The sequence below is a fragment of the Apis mellifera genome, linkage group LG1 (assembly GCF_003254395.2).
Source record: "Apis mellifera strain DH4 linkage group LG1, Amel_HAv3.1, whole genome shotgun sequence".
Lineage (NCBI taxonomy): Eukaryota > Metazoa > Arthropoda > Insecta > Hymenoptera > Apidae > Apis > Apis mellifera.
This window is the reverse complement of record NC_037638.1, coordinates 25,144,007-25,165,612: the sequence shown is the minus strand read 5'-3', so window position 1 is coordinate 25,165,612 and position 21,606 is coordinate 25,144,007. Positions and strand designations below refer to the sequence as shown.

General features: G+C 19.3%; 3 protein-coding genes across 5 annotated transcripts; 1 reads left to right on the top strand and 2 right to left on the bottom strand.

The window, feature by feature from the left end:
• Positions 1 to 1,563: 1,563 nt before the first annotated feature.
• LOC552435 (ER degradation-enhancing alpha-mannosidase-like protein 3) lies at positions 1,564 to 8,605 on the bottom strand. Its single transcript, XM_026446316.1, has 17 exons — positions 8,221 to 8,605; positions 8,093 to 8,138; positions 7,763 to 7,863; positions 7,436 to 7,475; positions 7,221 to 7,333; positions 6,962 to 7,115; positions 6,752 to 6,880; positions 6,489 to 6,660; positions 6,210 to 6,367; positions 6,044 to 6,148; positions 5,581 to 5,925; positions 5,292 to 5,456; positions 4,435 to 4,533; positions 4,020 to 4,337; positions 3,711 to 3,924; positions 3,506 to 3,618; positions 1,564 to 2,965 (listed from the first exon to the last, which is right to left on the bottom strand). Exons 1-17 carry the CDS (start codon positions 8,340 to 8,342, stop codon positions 1,769 to 1,771), a joined length of 3,591 nt encoding a protein of 1,196 aa, XP_026302101.1. The 5' UTR covers positions 8,343 to 8,605; the 3' UTR covers positions 1,564 to 1,768.
• A 665-nt stretch (positions 8,606 to 9,270) lies between these two features.
• Positions 9,271 to 10,637, top strand: LOC724794 (multifunctional methyltransferase subunit TRM112-like protein). The gene is made up of 3 exons (XM_001119891.5): positions 9,271 to 9,572; positions 9,856 to 9,957; positions 10,340 to 10,637. Exons 1-3 carry the CDS (start codon positions 9,495 to 9,497, stop codon positions 10,532 to 10,534), a joined length of 375 nt encoding a protein of 124 aa, XP_001119891.2. The 5' UTR covers positions 9,271 to 9,494; the 3' UTR covers positions 10,535 to 10,637.
• A 2,926-nt stretch (positions 10,638 to 13,563) lies between these two features.
• On the bottom strand, positions 13,564 to 20,133 carry LOC410057. 3 transcript variants are annotated; one of them, XM_026446321.1, is made up of 12 exons: positions 19,997 to 20,133; positions 18,726 to 18,839; positions 18,248 to 18,392; positions 17,912 to 18,028; positions 17,435 to 17,634; positions 16,925 to 17,134; positions 15,369 to 15,534; positions 15,056 to 15,125; positions 14,551 to 14,710; positions 14,273 to 14,410; positions 14,009 to 14,122; positions 13,564 to 13,863 (listed from the first exon to the last, which is right to left on the bottom strand). In XM_026446321.1, exons 2-12 carry the CDS (start codon positions 18,797 to 18,799, stop codon positions 13,641 to 13,643), a joined length of 1,617 nt encoding a protein of 538 aa, XP_026302106.1. In that variant the 5' UTR covers positions 18,800 to 18,839; positions 19,997 to 20,133; the 3' UTR covers positions 13,564 to 13,640. The 3 variants fall into 3 exon arrangements, with proteins under 3 accessions (XP_026302106.1, XP_026302116.1, XP_026302108.1); XM_026446331.1 differs by lacking the exon at positions 16,925 to 17,134; XM_026446323.1 differs by lacking the exon at positions 17,912 to 18,028.
• Between the last annotated feature and the right edge of the window lie 1,473 nt (positions 20,134 to 21,606).

Genomic DNA, 21,606 nt, shown 5'->3' with positions numbered 1-21,606 from the left:
TAAATTGATTTGATTTAAAACATATGTATTTCTTGTGCATTTTATATGGCACATGGTAAACCTAAATTTTTATATGATAAATTTGAAATTATTTTACAAAATATAATTTGTAAATATGTTACAAGCAAAAAAGAATATATAGTGTAATTTTCAGGAAACCAAAATATTATGAATTTTTACATAAATCCTATTTGATATATTGCCGCTTTCATTGTTATTATCTTTCCTATATATCACATAAATATATATGTACATTGTCGTTTGTACAATTTTTTATATACATATATAAGGCATAGATTAATAAACAGATTTACATAAACAGAAATTGCAATTATATTATATTATTACTTAATATTCAATTAAAAATATATTGTGTCTTTAAAATTATCAAAATGATTATAATTATTATAATAAAATTATTATAAAGAAAAATTTTTTTAAAATTGTATCAATAATTTATACATTTTTTTTCTTTAATAAAATATAACATATTTTAATAAAATTAATATACTACTATTGTATTTAAAGAATATCAGTTTTATACAATTTTTTATAGTTTAAAACTATTTAATCATAATAATCATTTATATTTTTTTAAAATAAAAGTGAAAATTATACTGTAAATGAAGAGCATAATATTCATTATTTATTGAAATATTAATTTATATTGTCGATCATGGCACATATTTGAAGCACAGAAACATAAAGAAATAAAATTCTAAATATGTATAATTAAAAATTTTTTATCTGAAGAAATATGCTGTCACATTATACTGTAATGTGCACAAGAAATATATGTTTAAATTGTACATATAAAATTTACATTCATTAGAATCTTAACAGAATATTCTGTCACAACCTCATTAGGATAAATGTTTTGTGCAAACTGTTATGTATTGTATAGCTTTTTTATAATTTTATTAATTTGAATAAAAAGTAAAATTGAATTCTTTTATAAGCATCAGTTCTATAGACTTAAAGTATTGTTCTGGTCATTCGTATCACTTTCTTTTATTTGATAATTAATATTTTTCTAAATTAAATTTCATGTGTATAAAATATTAAAGTTCACTGCATATGTTTAAATTTAATGCAAAAATATTAGATGCAGTGTAATTAGAATTGCCAAACTTGTTGTATTTAGAAATTTGCACTTAACTTTTTATTTAATATTCAATATTAATATTTTAAAACTTAAAAACTTTCATTATAATTCATCATCGATATGTTTGCTTTTGTGTTTCTGTACATTAATTTTCTTATTTGTAAATTCATTTATATGTTTTTCATTATGTTGTAGTTTATTTTCATCTATAGAATTATAATTTGTATTGATAGCTTCTAATTCTTTTGGAACATTAATAAAGTCTTTATCTTCTTCTTTAGAAGTCGATATATGATTTTTATATTCTTTAGGCAGTTTAGAGGATATAATTTTATAATTATTTGTATTTAAATGAATAGAATTATCAACAGAATTTGGATTATTTTCCTGATTATATTGTAAATTAACTATTTCTTTTCCAATCTTTTGAAATACATTATTTTTATCTTTGTCTATTGTTCTACTGTTTGTATTTATTTGTGTATCTTTTTCTTGAAAATCATTGTCAGATAGTACAGATTCTTTATGTATTTGTTCATCAGCACTATTATTATTAGTAATTGTTTCTTGAAATTCGATATTATTTGATTGTACATTTTCTAGAGAGTTTGTAATTTTGGTAAAATCTGCTAAAGAATCTATATTTTTTGTAAGATCTTTAATTTAATTTTTTATAAATTCAATTTGATATTTTATTCTATTTTTTAATGTATCAGTTTTACTTTGATTTTGAGAAGAAACATTTAAAACTACTTTATTTGAATTACCACTTTCTTTATTTATGTTATCTGCTACATTTCTTGAAATTTCAATATGTTCTTTATATTTTCGAATATTATTTTGTTCCGAATTTTTCATAGCTTTTTCTATTTCTGTTAATATAAAATATTCAAAATCTTCAAATTTTCCCATTTTAAGATCATCATTGTTTTTAGACATTTTAGAAAAGTCTTTAGATTTTATTTCTGTTTTACTACTTTCATTATCTATCATAAAATCTATAATTGTAGAATCTTGACCTTTAATTTTCTTTAATACATCCAATTTTTCAAAATTTTTCAAATCATTCTGCCAATTGTCAATTATCATATCATAATAGAAATTTTTATCTATTATTGATTTTTCTAAATTTTCTTCTGCTCCATCAGTTAATATTTCACGATATTTCTTATGAACACGATCTAATAGAGCAAGATGTTCACTTATAATTTCATCTTCCATGTCAAAAATACCTGGCAACAATTGTTTTAAAAATTTATAATTATTAGCTTGCGCGATATTAAATTCGAAAATTTTGAACAATTGTTCAGTATTTGGATTCTCAGACCGTATTGTTTTTAGCATTGTTGTGACTGTTTTCATATTTAAAACCATAATATCCATTTTTGTTAATAAATATTGTTTTAATAATTTTTGCTTATTAATATCCATTAATTGGTCCATTTTCATAATGGACGGATTTGGTACAACTACAGCTAATTCTTCTAAAAACCACGCAACTTTATCTCGTAAAGATATTTTTAATATTTTACTATCCCCATTTCGTGACTTTACTATCCAATTGTAATAACTTTCTAATATAAAACTTCTAATTTGTAAGCTTGTCTTTTGTTTAACATCCAAGTATATATGATTAACAAAAAATTCTTTCATCTGTCGCCATTGTTTTTCTATTAATGTGTCCTTTGATTCTTTCGTGAGTGGAACAGATATGTAAGACGACGTAATTCTTACTTCCCCGCCAAGTGGATCTTTGATAATTTCAGCACGTAGATTGTAAAAAAAGATTATGTCCTTTTCATCTTCTTCATGTCTAATCACAGGAACCATGTCCAAATTTGTCCCACTGCTTGGAGATGTCTGTTATAAAAAAAATATCTCTCGATGTTTAGTTTTATTTTATAATTTGTATAAAAAGAATTATAAAAATTTGATTTTAGAACATTATTTATCTAATGACCTGAAATATACTTGTTACAAATATACACTAAATTAATACGTAAAATAAAAAAGGAAAAATACAATATAAAAATAAAAATATAATAAAAATATAATATATATAATATATATATAACAAAATTAATAATTTAATTTCTTAGAAAATATAAAAACTCAAATAACAATTTATATTACATAATATTCAGTATGAATAAAAAATATATCTTTATATCGTTTCAATATAAATATCATAAATACTAAAGAATATCTATGTTTTTATAATCGATTTGAAATAATATTTGACATTGCCATTTTATATCATATAACATATTTGTAATAAGAATAAAAGATTTTATCAATAATAAATTATAACAAAATAACTTAGTATCGCTTCATATGAATTAAAATCCAAAGAAGAATGTATTCAATAAAAATTACTGCAAAACACCAAGGAATACAGACCTGTGGTGTCATTTGTCGCGTAAGAAAAGATTTTAATGATCCCTTCAATCGTTCAAACATTGATAAATCAGTAGGTGCTTTCAATTGAGCATCTTCTTTTGAAAAAAAATTTCCTAAAAAAAAAATAAAATAGATGAAATATTTAAAATATATTTAAAATAATAAAACATATAAAAATATATATAAAATCTTACTAATGTCTTACCAAGAGTAACTGTAAGATCACCATTTGCCACAGCAATTGCTTTTAATAATTCAGAAGCCTCCATACTAAATAAAAATACAACTGGAATAGTTACATCATCTACTTCTTTTCCATCTCCTGACATTGCAAATATAGGTGAAGTTGCAGCACTGGAACCATCTATATTATCTAATACTATTCCAGCAACAGCACCCGCTTGTTGAATGCGTCTCGCCTATCATATTTAAATAATTAAATAAAAATTCTTTTACAATATATTTTTTATAATATAATATAAAAGATATTTAATATAATATAGAATATATTTACCTTTTCAATAAACATACAACTACCCCGACCCATTATTGCTATTTTGCCTGTTAGTTTATCTGCATTATGGAGATCAGTACATGCAGTTGATGGAAACGTAAAAACAACTTTTCCAGTTACTTTGTTCAATCCTTGTAATTCTAATCCAAATTGCGCTGGTCCAGCTAATAATGTAATTATTTGAGGTGGATTTGTATTTGGTTTCACAAATGTAACAGCTTGTGGTTTAGTATCAGATTGTTGAGACTGCATTTTACTTATTTCAACCATTTCTTGCATAAATAATAATCCTTCTTCTGAATCTTGTGGTGTTTTTGCCTATAACAAATTAAAAATTATATAATTTATAATTCTTAAAATTATAATAAACAAAATATTTAAATATGTTAATAAATATAAAAAAATTTTATTTTACATTAGAGAATGTATGCAATAATTGCACACGTCCATCTGCCAAAGTTAAAGTTGTTATTCCCATGTCACTCAATAATTTTAAATGTTCCAAATTATTTGCCTATAGTAAAAAATATGTATTTTTAATATGTATTTAATATTTAAATTATATATAATAATAATATAAGAGATTTAAAATTATTAGAGATTAAAATTCGAAAATGTTTGGTTGAAATGAGAATCTTTTTTTTTTAGAATCGAATTAAATTTCCAGAAGTATTTTATTACTCAAAATATATTCATTCAAATTAAATTTTGGAATTAACTTTAAAGCGCATATTCAATAATAATATAAATTTTTTATATTAATATATCGTTAATAATTTTTTTTTATAATTTCAAAGTTTTTTCACAATATATAATTTTTTTTTATTTCAATATTAAAATGATACTTTTTCAAATAATTTTTTTTTATTGTTAATAATGATGTAACGGTAAATAAAACAAAATTTTATAAGCAATATTAAACAATATTAAGAAAAATTTTAATAAACTTTTATATATGAATTTAAAATAAATCTATTTATAATTTTATGTATTATTTTTGCTTTATATTTTTACCTTTCATTATTTTATTGTTTTATTGTTTTTTTATTGTTGATTTAAAAATAAAAAATATCTAAAAGATAGAAAATTCAAAACTATAATCGTGACTTAACTAATTCTGAAATAATAGTTTTCGAGTTTTCGAAATTCTCGACCTTCTAAAATACTAGTATATTGTCCAATTCCATACTTTCAAACTCACTAAATATATATTGAAATCCTAACATTTTTGAATTCTTTTATATAAACATCTATATAATAATATTCCTTCACCTGAAATTGTGCAGCATTCAATCTTCTTTTTATTGCACGTCTGGGATATACATCTTCTACCATGTTTCTTAAAGGTTGTCTAACTGATGCAGGAAATAAATGTAGACTGTTAGGACAAGTACGATCCATTTCGTCCACATGTACAATATCTCGTTCAAAATCTTGCTTTATTTTATAAATTATAAATATTAAAAAATATCTGAATCATATTAATCTTATATAATTTTTTAAAAATTGATAATTTATATATTTTGATACAGATTTAATTAAATTTATTTATTATACTTACCGAAGAAATATTAGTTCTTATAGATGCAAGTGTTAATGGTAATAAGTGTCCCTCAGTTGTAAAAATAAATTCATCCAAATCTAAAAGTAGTTCGCCTGGCTCCGCAAATAACAGAAATAAATATTTAAAAGTTTCTGATAATACGAAGCTATCCATTGTATCATCATGCTTATTAGTTCTAACATCTGATACAGCTGCATAACCACATGGTACTCTGGCATAAGTTTGTAGACTTTTGAGTACCTTACGCCCAACTCCTAAATAATAATGATCACCAGTAGCACGATATAAGAAATATGTTGATTCTAGAAATTCTGGTCTTAATGGATGATGTCCCCAATGTACCTAATTATATAAATAAAAACATGCATATATTATTATATAGTAAACATGCATATATTAATATATTTAATTAAGATTTATTTATTTTAAAAAAATATAAAATATTACAAATATTAAAAACCTGAAAATCAGTAGTAAATGCTTCTGGTATAAAATTATGTCTCTGCATAACTTGATACAACATTTCATGTGTTTCTACAGCTGGTTTAATATCGCCTTTTAATACCTAAAAAATAAAAATAAAAGAATCAAATAAATATAAAAAAATCAAATAAATTAATATTCACCTGTAAACCAGGCCAAAAGGCTAATAAAGCATCCATAAAATTTTTTGAATTTGTATTTGGTCTATGCATATGTACATCCAATAACATTGGTCCTTGGCTTACATATTTCATTACAGCTTGATAATGTTTATTAAAACGACCAAGATATTTTTCATCACCTATATATTATAATTAAAAATTGTTATTATTTTAATTTAATAATATTTTATTATATCATTAAAAATTTTATAGTAAAATTATAAAATTATAAACTTTAATATTAAATGAAAAATTAATTACCTAATAAAATATATGCTTTAAGACAATATTCATAGTAGGAGTCTATACCTGCTCCTACACCAGAATCTCTTCTTACCCAATCACCGGAATGTACATTTAACACAGACCCCATTAAATCAGTACCACGATGACGCATTCTCCATAAAACATCCATTGCTTTTTGTGCTTTTTCCTATTTAATATATAATTATTATTATATTATTTTTATATTATATTAACATTGAAATTCATTTTTTATGAAATATTATCACAAAATATTATACTTCAAAAATTGGTTCTCCTGTTAATCTTGATAATGCTGCCATTTCTAAAATCATACTACCTGCACAGGCAGTACATGTTTCTCGTGATACTTCTAAAGGTACATCTTTCATACCATATTTTAAATTTATCTAAAAAAATTATATTGATGAGTATATTTTAAAGAATATGTAAGAAGAATATTTCATTATCAAGATAAATTAAAATATTACTCTGCCATAGGGTATTCCTGTAGTTGTATTAAATGCAGGTAAAAATCTATATCCCAAATCTTTGGCTAAATTTAAAAGTTCACCTCTATACCATGGCATTATATCAGCTCTTTGTTGTAAATATTCTGCTAATATATGACCACTTAAAAGACCCCTATCAAATAAATTATTTTAAATAATATTAATTATTAAAAAATTAAATAATTGTATAAACTATATGAACTATAATAATATATTAAACAATCATGAAGCATATTACCCAAGCATTCTAATATTAGTTTCAAATAGAGAAACAATAACATCAGTATCAAAGCTAACATCTCTGACAACAAGTTTAACTGCATGTTCAAATTCTTCCAAATCTCCTAATACCTAAACATTAAACGCATAAAAATGAATATAAATTATATTTTGTTATATATATTATATAATATATACGTAAGAAACTTATTAATATAATTTCAATATCCTTACCACAAGTGTATCTAAGGTATCAACCAATGTAAGAGAAAAACTGAAAATATATATATAATATAAATATATATATATATATATATATCTATATATGTATTTCTTCATTACAATTTTTTAAATAATGAATATTAATATAATAATAATAATAATAAATAATAATCATTTAAATAAATACTATTAAAAAATTTATTAATTTAAAAGTATAAAAAATATATAAAATAATAAAATAAATAATTTTATTTTTTAAATAAAATTTATAAATAATAATTGATTTATTAAATTTTACTTCAAATATATAATAAATATATAATAAATTTTTTTCCTTACTTTCCCAATGTAGAATCTATGTCACCTCTATTTGGTTCTGATCCTCTATATCTTCCTTTACAACTTAATGGCATTAATTCATCAGCAGGATATGCATTATCCTAAATATAAATTTATTTATTATTTATTTGAATTAAATTGATTTTAATCAGTAATAATTTAATATCTTATAACAATTAAAAAATTATATATCTGATTCATAATATAATAAATTTTACTATTTTATATTTATATAGATTCCATTAAATTTTTTTAAACATTTAGTTTATATTTATTATATTATATTTATTTATATTATTTGAAAAATAAAATTTGTTGTACAAACTTTACCATATAAGCATTGTATGCATGACAAAACATATCTCTAGCTTCTTCTCTGCAAATATAAAAAATATATGCAAAAAATACATATAAAAATATAATTTAATTTTAATATAAAATTAAGAAATGATACAAACTTTAATGCTTTCCGTTCTTCTTTGCTCATATATTCCAATGGATCATCTTCAGATGCAACTAACAATGCTTGTATGCTGCATCCAAACATTAGTAATCCCCAAATAAATAAATCACAAGCCATTTTCTTTATATTTGAAAATATAATCCTTTTGATGTCAAGATCTTGTATTTGTAATAGCACACATGTTTTTTCTATATACTTTGTAATTTATTTTATCAAAATATCATTATTGCATAATAACAACTTTTTTTGTTATATAAAATAATATATTAAAGTGCAAATCTTATATGCACTAATTTAATACGTTTCCTATTGATATTTATCTTTCTGCTTCTTCTGCAGCATTTTTTGATAATTATCACACAAGCATCATAAATTTATTAAAAATACATATTATTATGAATAAAAAGAAAATTTATAATATTTAATTATTATTATTAATATTTATTAGATATATTTTTAAATGCTTGTAGAAGAATTAGAAATTGAAAAATCAAAATATACTACTTGTTCTAGGTTATACAAGTTTTTAATTATTTTTCGAGTAAGTTGGTGATGTGTCAAAATATGACTGGCAGATAATAGTAGAAATATATTTAAATATAATACAAAAAGAGATAAACAGGCAAGAATAACAGCTGATTGCGTATTTTCATCAAGGCCAGATGATGTGGCTAGTGTCAGTTTGCTGTTTAAACTATTTTCCACTTCGGACTATGATATATACGTGTCGGTTACTCCATATGTTTTGTAATTTATCATACTTTTGTATCGAATAAAATTTTTTTTAAAATTAATTCGATATAATTATTTTAGAAATATTTAAGAAAACCTAATAAAATATAATAGATTATTCTCAAATAATATAATAGTATTTTTCCTAAGAAACTAACCTCTCAAAGAAAAGTGCAATTAAATAGAAGAAATCACGTGATCCTGTCAGATAATTTATCGCAATAAATATCAAATTTAAATTTTTATAATCAATTTTTTCTATTTAAAAATTTAATTGAATAATTTTTATTTTATCCTATTTTTTTTATTTTAGATATAACACAATTAAAATATTAAAACAATTATGAAAATATCATTTTCATAATAAAATATTAGTCACATTGAATTGCGTCTTGAAATTGGAACGTGCATAAGTGAGGAAAAGCCGGCATTAAGAGTATCGTGTAATGAACTTATAATATAAAACTTTAATAAACGAAATCATATTTTTTTCAAATTATTTCAATTAACAAAATAATTAAATAATATAACAAAAAAATGAAGCTTTTAACGCATAATATGTTAACTTCAAAATGCTTAAAAGGTGTAACTGTTGGATATCCCCTTGGAATTGTTGTAAGATTTTATAGATTATATATATATATATATATATAAATGTATATTGTATGTATATATATATATATATATATATATATATATATATATATATATGTATATATATTTATAATTTTGAGGTTAATTTAAATTAAAATTAAATAAAATATTTTAACATGTTTATGTTAGAAATCGCATGTAACATACTATTTATGATATATTTTGTTTAATATAAAATGAATATTCAATTCAATTTAAAAGTTCTTTAATAAAGAAAGCATTACATTTTTATATAAAATTGTAGGCAAAAGATATTAAAGTTTCAGAAGTAGATTTCAATTCAGAATTTATCGCAAGAATAATTCCAAAACTTGATTGGGCTACACTTTGGAAAGCTGCAGAAAGTGTAAGTTTTTGTATTTATTTATATAAATAAAAAATTATTATTAAAATTTTTAACGTATTAAATACATAAAAATATGTAAAATAAAATTTAAAAATTATGAAATATTTTAAATATTTAAAATAAAATATTTTTATCTATAATCTTTATTAAATTTTTCATTAAATGAAAATTTGTTTTAAATATGAAATTTTTTTTGTAATTATTTAGTATTATATAAAATGATTATGACTTAGATTTAAAATAATTCATATTTTTTTTCTTTTTCAATATAAAAATATGAAACTATTATCAAAGTATATTTATATGTAAACAAATTTATATGTAAACAATAATATTAAAAATCTGAGTTACATATATTAATGAATAATATATATCAATGCAGATAGGACATGTTGGAGAATTACCGCAGACTCTGATTCAAGATTTTGAAACAAATGAGGAATTTTTAAAAAAAGTTCATCATGTATTACTTGAAGTTGAAATCATTAATGGAGATTTACTATGCCCGGAATCTGGAAGAAAATTTCCAATCAATGATGGTATACCAAATATGCTTTTAAATGAAGATGAAGTTTAATAATTAATATTACACTAATATTACATAATATTACATAAATTATTATATAAATTAGACACTATCTTTATATTTTTTTTTTTTATCAATGATAAATATTTATATGTTGTACATAAAATGTTTCTTTCTTTTTTAATATATACATAGTTTAATTTTATATCTTTGTTATTGTAATTAGTACAAAATAATGTAACATAAAAACAATAATTTCAAAACAATTATATAAAAAAATTAAATAAATATACATTAAATTAAAATTATATTGCATTTTTTTAATATATATATATATAGATTTACTAGTAATTACATTATATCACTTAATATTTCATGGAATAAAATAACATATAATTATGTAAATAGCATTATTATATAAATATATATAAAAGAATTATAAATTATTACACAAAATTGGTTATAGATATTTTTATTGTACAGATATGTGTAAATACAATGTAATATAATTTGCATTATTGCAATATTTCATATATAATATTTGTATGTATGTAATATTTATATTTTTTAATTATGAATTATTTTAATTCATTTTAAAATGTATTAATTGTTTAGTTTAAATTATCTAGGACAAAATTCTTAAAGCTAAATATGATTTTAATATAATTAGAGCGAACTATATTAAACACAAAATAATTCTGAAAATACCTAAATATATAGTTTTTTTTATGTGTTCACATTGCATAAAGTCTATTAAAAATAGTTTTGTTTCTGCAAATAAAATAACATATACATGAGAAAAATTGCATGGAACTTGAAATCTTAATTGTGAAATAGAGCAACTTCATTAATATATAACATCATTTTTTGCATATATAGCAAATATCTTATACATTAATACAACAAAATCCATACCAGATTAACAAATCTCATATGATAAAATACATTTATTATTTTAGGGATAGATTTTACTAATATTTATTGCATACAACCTTCTATTTAATTCATTTCTATGTAATTTAAAATAATGAAAGATATTTTACTTTTCATTTTCTATTTCATATTAATATTTTATAATATGAATTTATTGGATGGAAGAATTCAAAGAAATAAATTTGGCATTTTATATTATTGACTAATAGTTACTTCACAATACATAGTTAATTCACAATACATACATTTGAATACACAGAATATAATATCTATCTAATTGCATTTGAGAGAATGTCTTTCATTTTGAAATATCAAATTACAATAATTATCTAATTGAAGAATTAATTTATCTTATTTTTCAGCATATGTATCAATACTCAAAATATAGTTAAAATAGATTATTTTATCCCTCCTAATTTCTCCAAGTCAAAAAGCTATAAAAATAGCCCTAATGTTTCAACCACAGCCCATCTCTTATTAATTTTTATTCACATATTAAATTTTCTCAAAGGCAGGATTATTTTAAATTAAGCTATGAAAATACTTTTGTACATTTATTTAGCTATAGCATATATAAAGTTTTATTTTTCGTTTATCATTAAAAATTCTATTTTGATTATGGCCTATATATGTAATAATTATGTTGGAATTGCATTTTGGATATGCAATTTATATTTTATATCTATTGTATATTATAATATGATTTAGAACATATAGCATATAAAATTAAAATTTTTCAAATATTTGTCACATAATTAAATTTTTTTATATTTCAAATTACCTCAAATATCTTATAATACTGAATATATTAATTGTGATACTAAAAACTAGGTCCTTTGGCAATTTATGATTTTTACAAATAGAATTTAACTATTAGAGTGATAAAAATTTTATAATCTTAAGAATTTTAATATGATAATATAGTATAAATTATAAAGATTTCTAAATTATTTTTTATATTTGTTTATTAAAAAGAATTTAATATTCTTTTATTTTTTATATATTATTTTAACAAAAATATAATATAAATGAAATATAATATAAATTTCATTAATAAATGATAAAATTTTTTTTCTATTCTTATAAATTAAAAATTTACGAGTTAAAAATTAAAAATTAATTTTTTAAGTTTGTTTTTTAATTTTTTAAATTATTGCAAAGAAAAAAGAATATATGAATTATAATTAACAAATTATATTAAAATATTTTTTTAATTTATATTTAATTCTTTAAAATTTCAATAATTTTAATTTTTTAAAAATAAAATTCTTATCCAAATTTATTGAAATCAATCAATGTAATATATTACAAAAAATTTTAAAATAAAATTAATATTATAATAAATATTTATAATATTTATAATAAAAATTTATATTATATTAAAATAATATTATAAAATATTTTATTTATTAGAATTAGTTACTACATTACAAATATTAAATAAGTTTCATGTTATATTTGAATATAATATGTTATATTTGTTATATTGAAATTATTAGAAACTTTGTTCATATTTTCAAAAAAGTTGACTTACAATTTTATGTTTACATATAATCAAATAATTTAATATTAAAAATTTTTTTAAATTATCTTTTGAATATTTCGAAATTTGGTCATATTTAGAAATTTTTGTTTATATACATGTTAAAATGCACAAGATATGTCAAAAATGGAAGCATCATGATTTTTCCAAATTGATAATACTAGAATGATAATTATATACTTTTTTAAATTATTAAAAACATGTATATCTAAATAAATTTTTGAACACTCATTTAAATATTCTTTAATCTTTTTTTTTTATCTTGTAGATAATATTCATTCTTGGTATATAATAAAATTAACTAGTATCTCATAATGAATATAAAACAATTATTAAAATGTAACAAACTAAAACAAAATTAACAAAATATTTATGTAATTATGTAAAAAAATATATACAATAAACATTTAATGAATGAATTTGAATTTAATTATTATTAACAATAATTGTTTACTTAAATTAATATTATTAAAAATTTTTTTAAAAAATTAAAAAATAAATATTTTGATTAAATAATTTATAAATAATTAATTTTCAACTATATACTTACTTATTTATAACTGTAAATCTACTGTATAATTTATATGAAATTATTAAATAAAAAAATAATTTTTAAAACAAAACTTGAAATGTACTAAATTAACAAACATAAAAATTGACAAAAAAACAATTACACATATTTCATTTACCACGACTTTCTGTGTTTGAAATATTTCTTTGAGAATAAATAGATCCTTGAGTTAATTCCCTCAATGGGCCTTTTCTCAATTCTGGATTAGGTCCTTTGGCAACATAACGATTTCCAAAAACCAAACTTGCATCATGTCCATTAGCTATTGTTTTATTGTATATTTCTTTACTTAATAAATTCGGATCTGGTCCTGACCAGGGTGCATAATCAGGTCTAAAAAATTTTAAATAATTTTATGTATTATTTATTTAAATCATATAATAATTATAATCATATCATAATTGTAAACATATATAAAAAATATAAATTTATTATAATTTATTAATTATTAATATTAGAAAAAAAATATTTAACTTACAAAAGTAAATCATTATTAGCTCCTTTTGGTAAATCAGGATTTGGTCCAACTGATTTTGTCAAATATGGAGATTTATATTCATTGTCTTCTGTTGTACTGGTTCCTCGAGAAACTCTAAAAATATTATTGAACATTATATACTTTATAACTTTATAATGAATATTATATTAAATATAATTAAATACATTAAATATTATATTAAATATAATTATTTTAGAAAAGAAAATCATAGATATGACAAAATGTAATAGAATTTCGCCTTACTTTGGTATTTCTATTTTATTTTTAGATCGTTTAGATTTTTCCAAATCTGCATCCTTAACTATTTTTTTAATTGGTGATACAGTTAATTTTACGGCTTCAGTTATTGGTGGACTATCTTTTCTTTCATCACTTTTACTACTGTAATATTATATTTTTATTTAGATAAAAGAATGTATGAAATATAAAACAATTGAAATATTATTTAATTAGAAAAAAAAATTTAAAATTTCCATTATATGTATAAAAAATATGAATTTCTTTACTTAGATATATATTACCTTTGACTACTTGATGTACATAAAGGTCTTGTAGCTTCTTCTGTAACCATGATGTCTAATATGTATATTGCTCTTTCTTCATCATAATCAACACTATCCATAGCGAGCATTATTACTCTTTCTGGTACTGATTTATATTTTTCCACTAATCGCATTTTCACTAATAAATTATAATTTAGAAAAATTAAAATATTGATATTATAATATGATATTATATAAACTAATAGTTTAATTTTTTGTAATCCGAATCATATTTGATGTTTTATTCTAGATTTATATTTTTAAGTTAATTTAGTTTTAAAATTTAATTCATAATTTAATTATATTCTCATATTTTATATCCAATAACTCATCAATATTGATATTTCTATAAAACTAAATTATAATATAAAAAATATATTAACAATAAAATAAGATCTTCATATGATCTATAAATCTAATCTATACTAAAAAGAATTAAAATATTGATATTATTAATATTATTAAAATTATTAAATATATTTACTTTTATTTTTTTCTTCTAAACTTTTCATACGTGGTGGTGGGGTAGGTGCAATTTGTTGTTCTTTTTTTATCTGAAAAAAATATATGAATATTTTATCTATAATATAATTTATTTTATAATATAATATATTTTATCTATAATATATTTATAAAATATTTATAAAATAAAATATATTAACATTGTAAATGTAAAAAAATATAAATATATAATTACAAATTATAAAAGAATATATAATATATAATTACAAAAAAATATTAATTTTTTATATGATATACAATATTAATTAAACACATAAAAAGATTTAATACATTACTTGTTCCTCTTCCTTTTTTCGTAATGATTTAGGAGCTATAGGATTTCGTTTTTCATAACCCAAATCAATTAATTTTTCAGAAGCTTTTTGAACATTGTTATCACTTTGTTCCAAAATATCAAGCAACATAGTTTCTTCTACTTTTGGAAATACATTTTTCAGGTACCTGCAATGTAGTATTTTAATATGTAATATTTATTAAAATTATTTTGTAATACACATGATATAGATATAAACAGTCTACAATAAAGAATGAATATTGTGAAGAATTACTTATAAATTAAAAAATAATAATAATAATGATGATTATTAAAAAAATATATATACATTAAAATAATATCCATTATTTAATAAAAAAAATTATAATAATTATATGCATATTATAACAATTATAAACATATAATTGATAATTTGATAATTTGAATAAAAATATTATTTCGAATTTATTAAAATTATTATGAGTAAATTGATTCTAAAAAAATAAAATTATATATTTCAACTACAATCTCAAATATAATATTTCAAATTATAATATAACGTGCACATATTATCATGCTTTAATATAACCACATTATAACCACAAATTATAACCACATTTTTGTTCAATAAATGAGTTTTATAGTATTATATTAATATTTTTTTCATTTTGTTTAAATAATATTTAAATATTTAAATAATTGAATCTTATATTATTATTTTTCTTAATTTACATATATATTACTGAATTATTTTTAAGAAACTCATTTATTATTATGAAATTTTTATTATAACAAATAATATAAAAGGAAAATATGAATTTTTATTATAATTATTAAAAATTAAATAAAAAATGCATTAATGATATGAAACCAACCTATCTATGATCTGTGTAAATTTTATACTATCCAACATATGGTGTATTGTAAACCAGGAAGAAACTGAAATGAAAAATGAATTCGAAATAACATTATATATAAAAAAATTAAATATAAAAATAAATTAAATATAAATTATAATAAGAAAAAATGAAATATACAAATTATTCAATAATTTAAAAAAAAATTACTAAAAAATTATTGATTTTTTAATATCATTCTTTAAAAAACTACTCAAAATACAGATTTATCTACTACATAGGATGTAAATTTTTGTAACATATTACTATCATTACTTAGTCAAACATTTTGCATTCTCACATTGATTAATTGTAATATTATCACTTATAAAATTATATTTAACAAATTTTAACACATTGCAGATAAATAAATTTATAATTTCTAATTCTAATTTTTACTTATTAATAAATTATACAGGATAAAAATTGAATTTGATTATAAGTAAAAAATATTTGTATAAATAGTCTGCAATGTGTACTAACACATGCTATCACTACACAGCACTGTATATACTTATGTACAAAAAATGTACAGAAAATACATCAGATATTCAAAATAAACATAATATATATAATGTTTTATTTTGCTATCTGATATATTTCTTTGCAACTATCACAAGATACAATATCAACATCTAGCATCCATATCTGGTGAAATTTAAATTATTAATATAGGAAAAACCTAAGTTTCATTTTTGGGGAGTTAGGAGCTGGCCGAGCCCCACGAGGTGGACTCAATGTTAAAGCTGCATGTATAGCATGTGGTGGTAATCGCCATCTTGGTATTGCATAGTTAGAATGCACTCCCACAGGTGTGCATGGTCCTGGCGCACAAAGAGGATTCTTTTCCACTTGTAAAGCGCTGACAACCAAAGCTGCTCTGTTATGGTATCTGAAAGATATCAGCTACCATCTTAGCACTCTAATTGTTATAGTGCTAATGAAACTCAATGAAAAAAACTAATATATATCAATCATATCAGAAATCAATCAATACATACCAGAAATATAACTAAATATACTAAAAATGTGTATATTAATATAATTCAAATTTAAGAATATAAAAATTTATATTAATGGAAGTAAAAAAAGTTAACCAAAATTTTTGTTAATAATGACATATGATATAAGGATTTAAATATATATTATAATTTATACATATAAAAATATATATATATATTTATTTACTTACTTTTTTAAAAGAAGTCGAATATGAGTATCAGAAACTGTTGGAAACATTGCATTAATTTTAGCAACTTGCAATTCAGAATCTGAATTCTGTGTTAAACACGTTTCCATATTTTTTATTGGTGTTGAAGATCCCAATGTCATATCTCCAAGCCTATTTGTCATTGCACTAACTGATTTTAGAGATAATGGAGTTTTCAGATCCTACATAAATTATTTACATTAAATATTTAATTAAATATTTTATGTGTAATATTAAAATATATAAAATAACATTTAATAATAGATAATAAAATATAAAAATATTTAATATAAAAGTTTCATATAAAATAATATTGTTTATCGTTAATTACTTATTTTTATATTGACAATTTATAATATAAGAATAATTAATTGATCAAAAAAATTTAATTTGATTTTAAGTTAAATATCAAAATATCAAATAATATGTAATAATGCATATAAATTACAAGTTACCTACCTGTAAACTAGGGGGTAAAAATGCAAGTTGTGGATTATGATAAGGAGACGGTATAGGATAAATTTGAGGAGCTCTATGAGTTCCTGCATAACCTAAATGTCCTCCATTTCCTCCAGTCTATTTAGTTATACATATTATATTTTATCCAAATGCAGCATGTGCATGATAAGAATATATTGGCAGTGCAATTAAAATTTTAATACAAGCATAAGTATAATTTTAAAAACTCATACTTTTTTACATATAAAAGCATATATATTCATTATATATTAAATCATCATATAATGATTTAATAAATCTAATATATTTAATATATAATAGAAATTATTTACTAACCTGCATAGGTATATCTTGAGAAGTAATAGTTGTAGCAGAACTCAATGCCATTGAATTTTGTGATTGTATATACTGAGAATACTGCCAATATCTTACTCTTGGATCTTCCCATGTTGTTGTACGATTAAAATGATTTATAAAATATCTGTAAATATTTTATATAAATTTATATATTAAAATATAACAATAATTATTTAATTATTGTTATATTTTAATATTATTTATCATGTAATAATTTGATCATAATTATTTATAATTATTAATATATTATTATATCGCAAGTAAAAAATATTAATAAAGAATAATTATATAACATTTTTTTTATTAATTTATATTTAACAAATAGTTAAATGACGAAACAGATCATGATAATTGCGTAATATTAGCTATTTATAATAAATAAATAATTTCATTAATATTTGTTTTTTCTAACATCAAATAATAAAATAACATAAGTTTTTATAATAAATGTACATACGGACGACCACTTCGAATATCGTATCTGCATTCCCAACCAGGTGGCAATTGACTTCTGTCACTTTCTTCAGCCATCTTTACGTATTTTGATAACTTGAAGTAAATTCTTCCGCACCTAATATTGCGTATTTATTATTATAGTTAGAATTGATTTTAATTATATAATAAAATTATATAATACAAACAAATTAATTAAAATTGATTATTATATATATTATAATATACATATTATAATATATATTATATATTATAATATACATATAATATATATTATATATTATAATATACTTTACTAATCATTAAACAAAAATTTGAAATATTAATTCTAAATATATTTATATGTTAAAAATATATTATTTGACACTAAATAATTGAAATTTATTCTATATTATATATTCAGATAATATTTAATAATATTTTAATATAAAATAATATAACTAATTTTTAATTTATTAAAATTTAATAATTTTCACTCTTCAAACAAATGTTATTAACATTCATTTTATGTATAAAATATTGATTTAAACAGAATTATTTTATAAAATACATAATTTAAATTAAATTTCTAATTTTTCATATTGATTTATTAGATTTTATTAATACTTACATCATTTACATTTTATTTAAAGAACAATAATTACACAATAAAAAATTTCTTTAATAATAGAAATATTTTAAAAAATATTAAATTACTATTTCATATAATTACATAACATTTTTTTATATTGAATATAATAAAAATTACACAGATTGTTTAAGTTTGATATTTATTACATATATATGTTTTTTGGATATTTTATTAAATAATAAATATTGTAATTTGTTCTTTAAAATTAATTAAATTTCTAATTTAAGTGTCTATTTGTTTTTAATATCATGAATATCATTCCTTTTTTTTCTTCAGTATAAAATCATTATACATACTATACATCATTCCTAGACCAATAATACTAAGTGCTGTAGCCTGAGCTGCAACTCTTAGCTGTACTAAATATATAGAAGGATTTACTGTTTTTGTTTTCCATTTATATACACCTATTCCACATACAATAGATAAACCTGTTAAACCTATAAGAAAAATCTTATTTATTTTCATAAAATAATATTAAATTTGAAAAATTTAATCAGATTATTTATATTTTAATTATATTATAATGAAAAATAAAAATTATTATTAAAAAATATTGATTTTTATTATTTTTAATATATTCCTTTATATTTTTAATTTATTAATTATAAATAAATATAATGAAATAGTAATTAAAAACATACCAGCTACAGCAAATGGAGATCGTTTTACTAGTGCATATAATTTTTCTGTTATGGATTTTTCATTTTCTAGTGTTTGTCTAAGAGCTTCTTCTGGAATTTCCAGTGATTTCGTTTGTTTCCAAATATTTTCATCCATTATTCACCTATATAATATTATTTATAAATTTAATAAAAATAGTATAATGCACATATATATATAAATATATGAATATTATATATTACATATAATCATATATTTTTATCTGTCATATATAGTTTATTTACATGTACATATAATATTATTAAATAATTATTAATTAATATAAATTTAATAATAATATAATTGATAATATAAATACAGATAATATAATATATACATATAATACAATAAAAAAATAAAACTTAAATTAATAAAAAATAATAGTATATATAATACAATGTTTAATAAAAAATAAAAAATTATTAAAAATCACTTATATTACATATTTATATTCATTCAATTAAATATTTTATTTTTAATTTTTTTTAAGAACGAAAACATTATGATATATAGTTACAGTAATTCTTTTAATGATAATTAATTTTGCATTTTATCATATATTGCATCATATTTTATATATAAATTTTATATTGAAATATAATTTTTTAAATTTCTATTACAAAACGTTCTATTATTATAAAATATACATATTTATTCGCCTATATATATATATATATATATACATATATTTAAAACAAACAGACGAAGGTGATAATAGACAGAATACTTTATCTATATCTCTATCTAATCATTTTCAATTGCTTTTAATTTAATAAATAAACTTTGATGAATTTTTGTACTATTTTTGAACAATTTTTGTTTTGATTTCTAATTCTTTTATGAATATATTAACATTCCTTATTATATCCATTCATATATATATACATACATATATATGTATATATGTATAATTATAACTTTTTTTCCATTAATATTTAATATAGCACATATATAATCTAAATATTATGATGATATTTAAAATGATTCAAAATAAGAATTTTATTTCATAACTTTAAATTAATATTTAGTTTATACTAATATAAATTCATATATCAATGTTTAAAGATATATGTAAAAAATGATTTATATTATTTATAATATATATATATCTTTATTCAATTTTTTAAGAATAAAAAATAACTTTAATATAAAATCATTTTGATATATATATCATTATATTTTACATAAAAATTAAATTTATTTAATTATAATAAATTGTGATTATATTTTATAATTTTTATAAAAAATAATATTTATCAAATATATAAATTTCGTCTTAAATTTATCACTTATTTATATGTGAAATAAAGATTTTATTATTATTATTTAAAAATACATTCACAAATAATTTATAACATATGTAATTTTTCTCACCGTTCTATGTCTTACGACTGTCATGACGCAACTGCACCTATTTCATATATGAATACCCTACTAGACTGTGAATTTCTCTATTTCTTTTATATATATTAAACATATCACTCATGTTAAACAACACAGAACTCTTTTTAACTTTATAAATTTTTTAAAATTTCATAAAACTTAATATACAATCATATAATGCACTATCTTAAATAAAGTATTTACATAG

Coding starts and splice junctions, on each gene's coding strand:
- LOC552435 (XM_026446316.1), bottom strand. CDS start 8,342: ATGGCTTGTGATTTATTTATTTGGGGATTACTAATGTTTGGATGCAGC. Junction 6,881..6,961: donor CAGGAATACCCTATGGCAGA/GTAATATTTTAA, acceptor TAATTTTTTTAG/ATAAATTTAAAATATGGTAT. Junction 6,368..6,488: donor TAAAGCATATATTTTATTAG/GTAATTAATTTT, acceptor TATAATATATAG/GTGATGAAAAATATCTTGGT.
- LOC724794 (XM_001119891.5), top strand. CDS start 9,495: ATGAAGCTTTTAACGCATAATATGTTAACTTCAAAATGCTTAAAAGGT. Junction 9,573..9,855: donor GATATCCCCTTGGAATTGTT/GTAAGATTTTAT, acceptor ATAAAATTGTAG/GCAAAAGATATTAAAGTTTC. Junction 9,958..10,339: donor TTTGGAAAGCTGCAGAAAGT/GTAAGTTTTTGT, acceptor ATATCAATGCAG/ATAGGACATGTTGGAGAATT.
- LOC410057 (XM_026446321.1), bottom strand. CDS start 18,799: ATGGCTGAAGAAAGTGACAGAAGTCAATTGCCACCTGGTTGGGAATGC. Junction 18,393..18,725: donor GATATTCGAAGTGGTCGTCC/GTATGTACATTT, acceptor AAATATTTACAG/ATATTTTATAAATCATTTTA. Junction 14,411..14,550: donor TGTACATCAAGTAGTCAAAG/GTAATATATATC, acceptor ATAATATTACAG/TAGTAAAAGTGATGAAAGAA.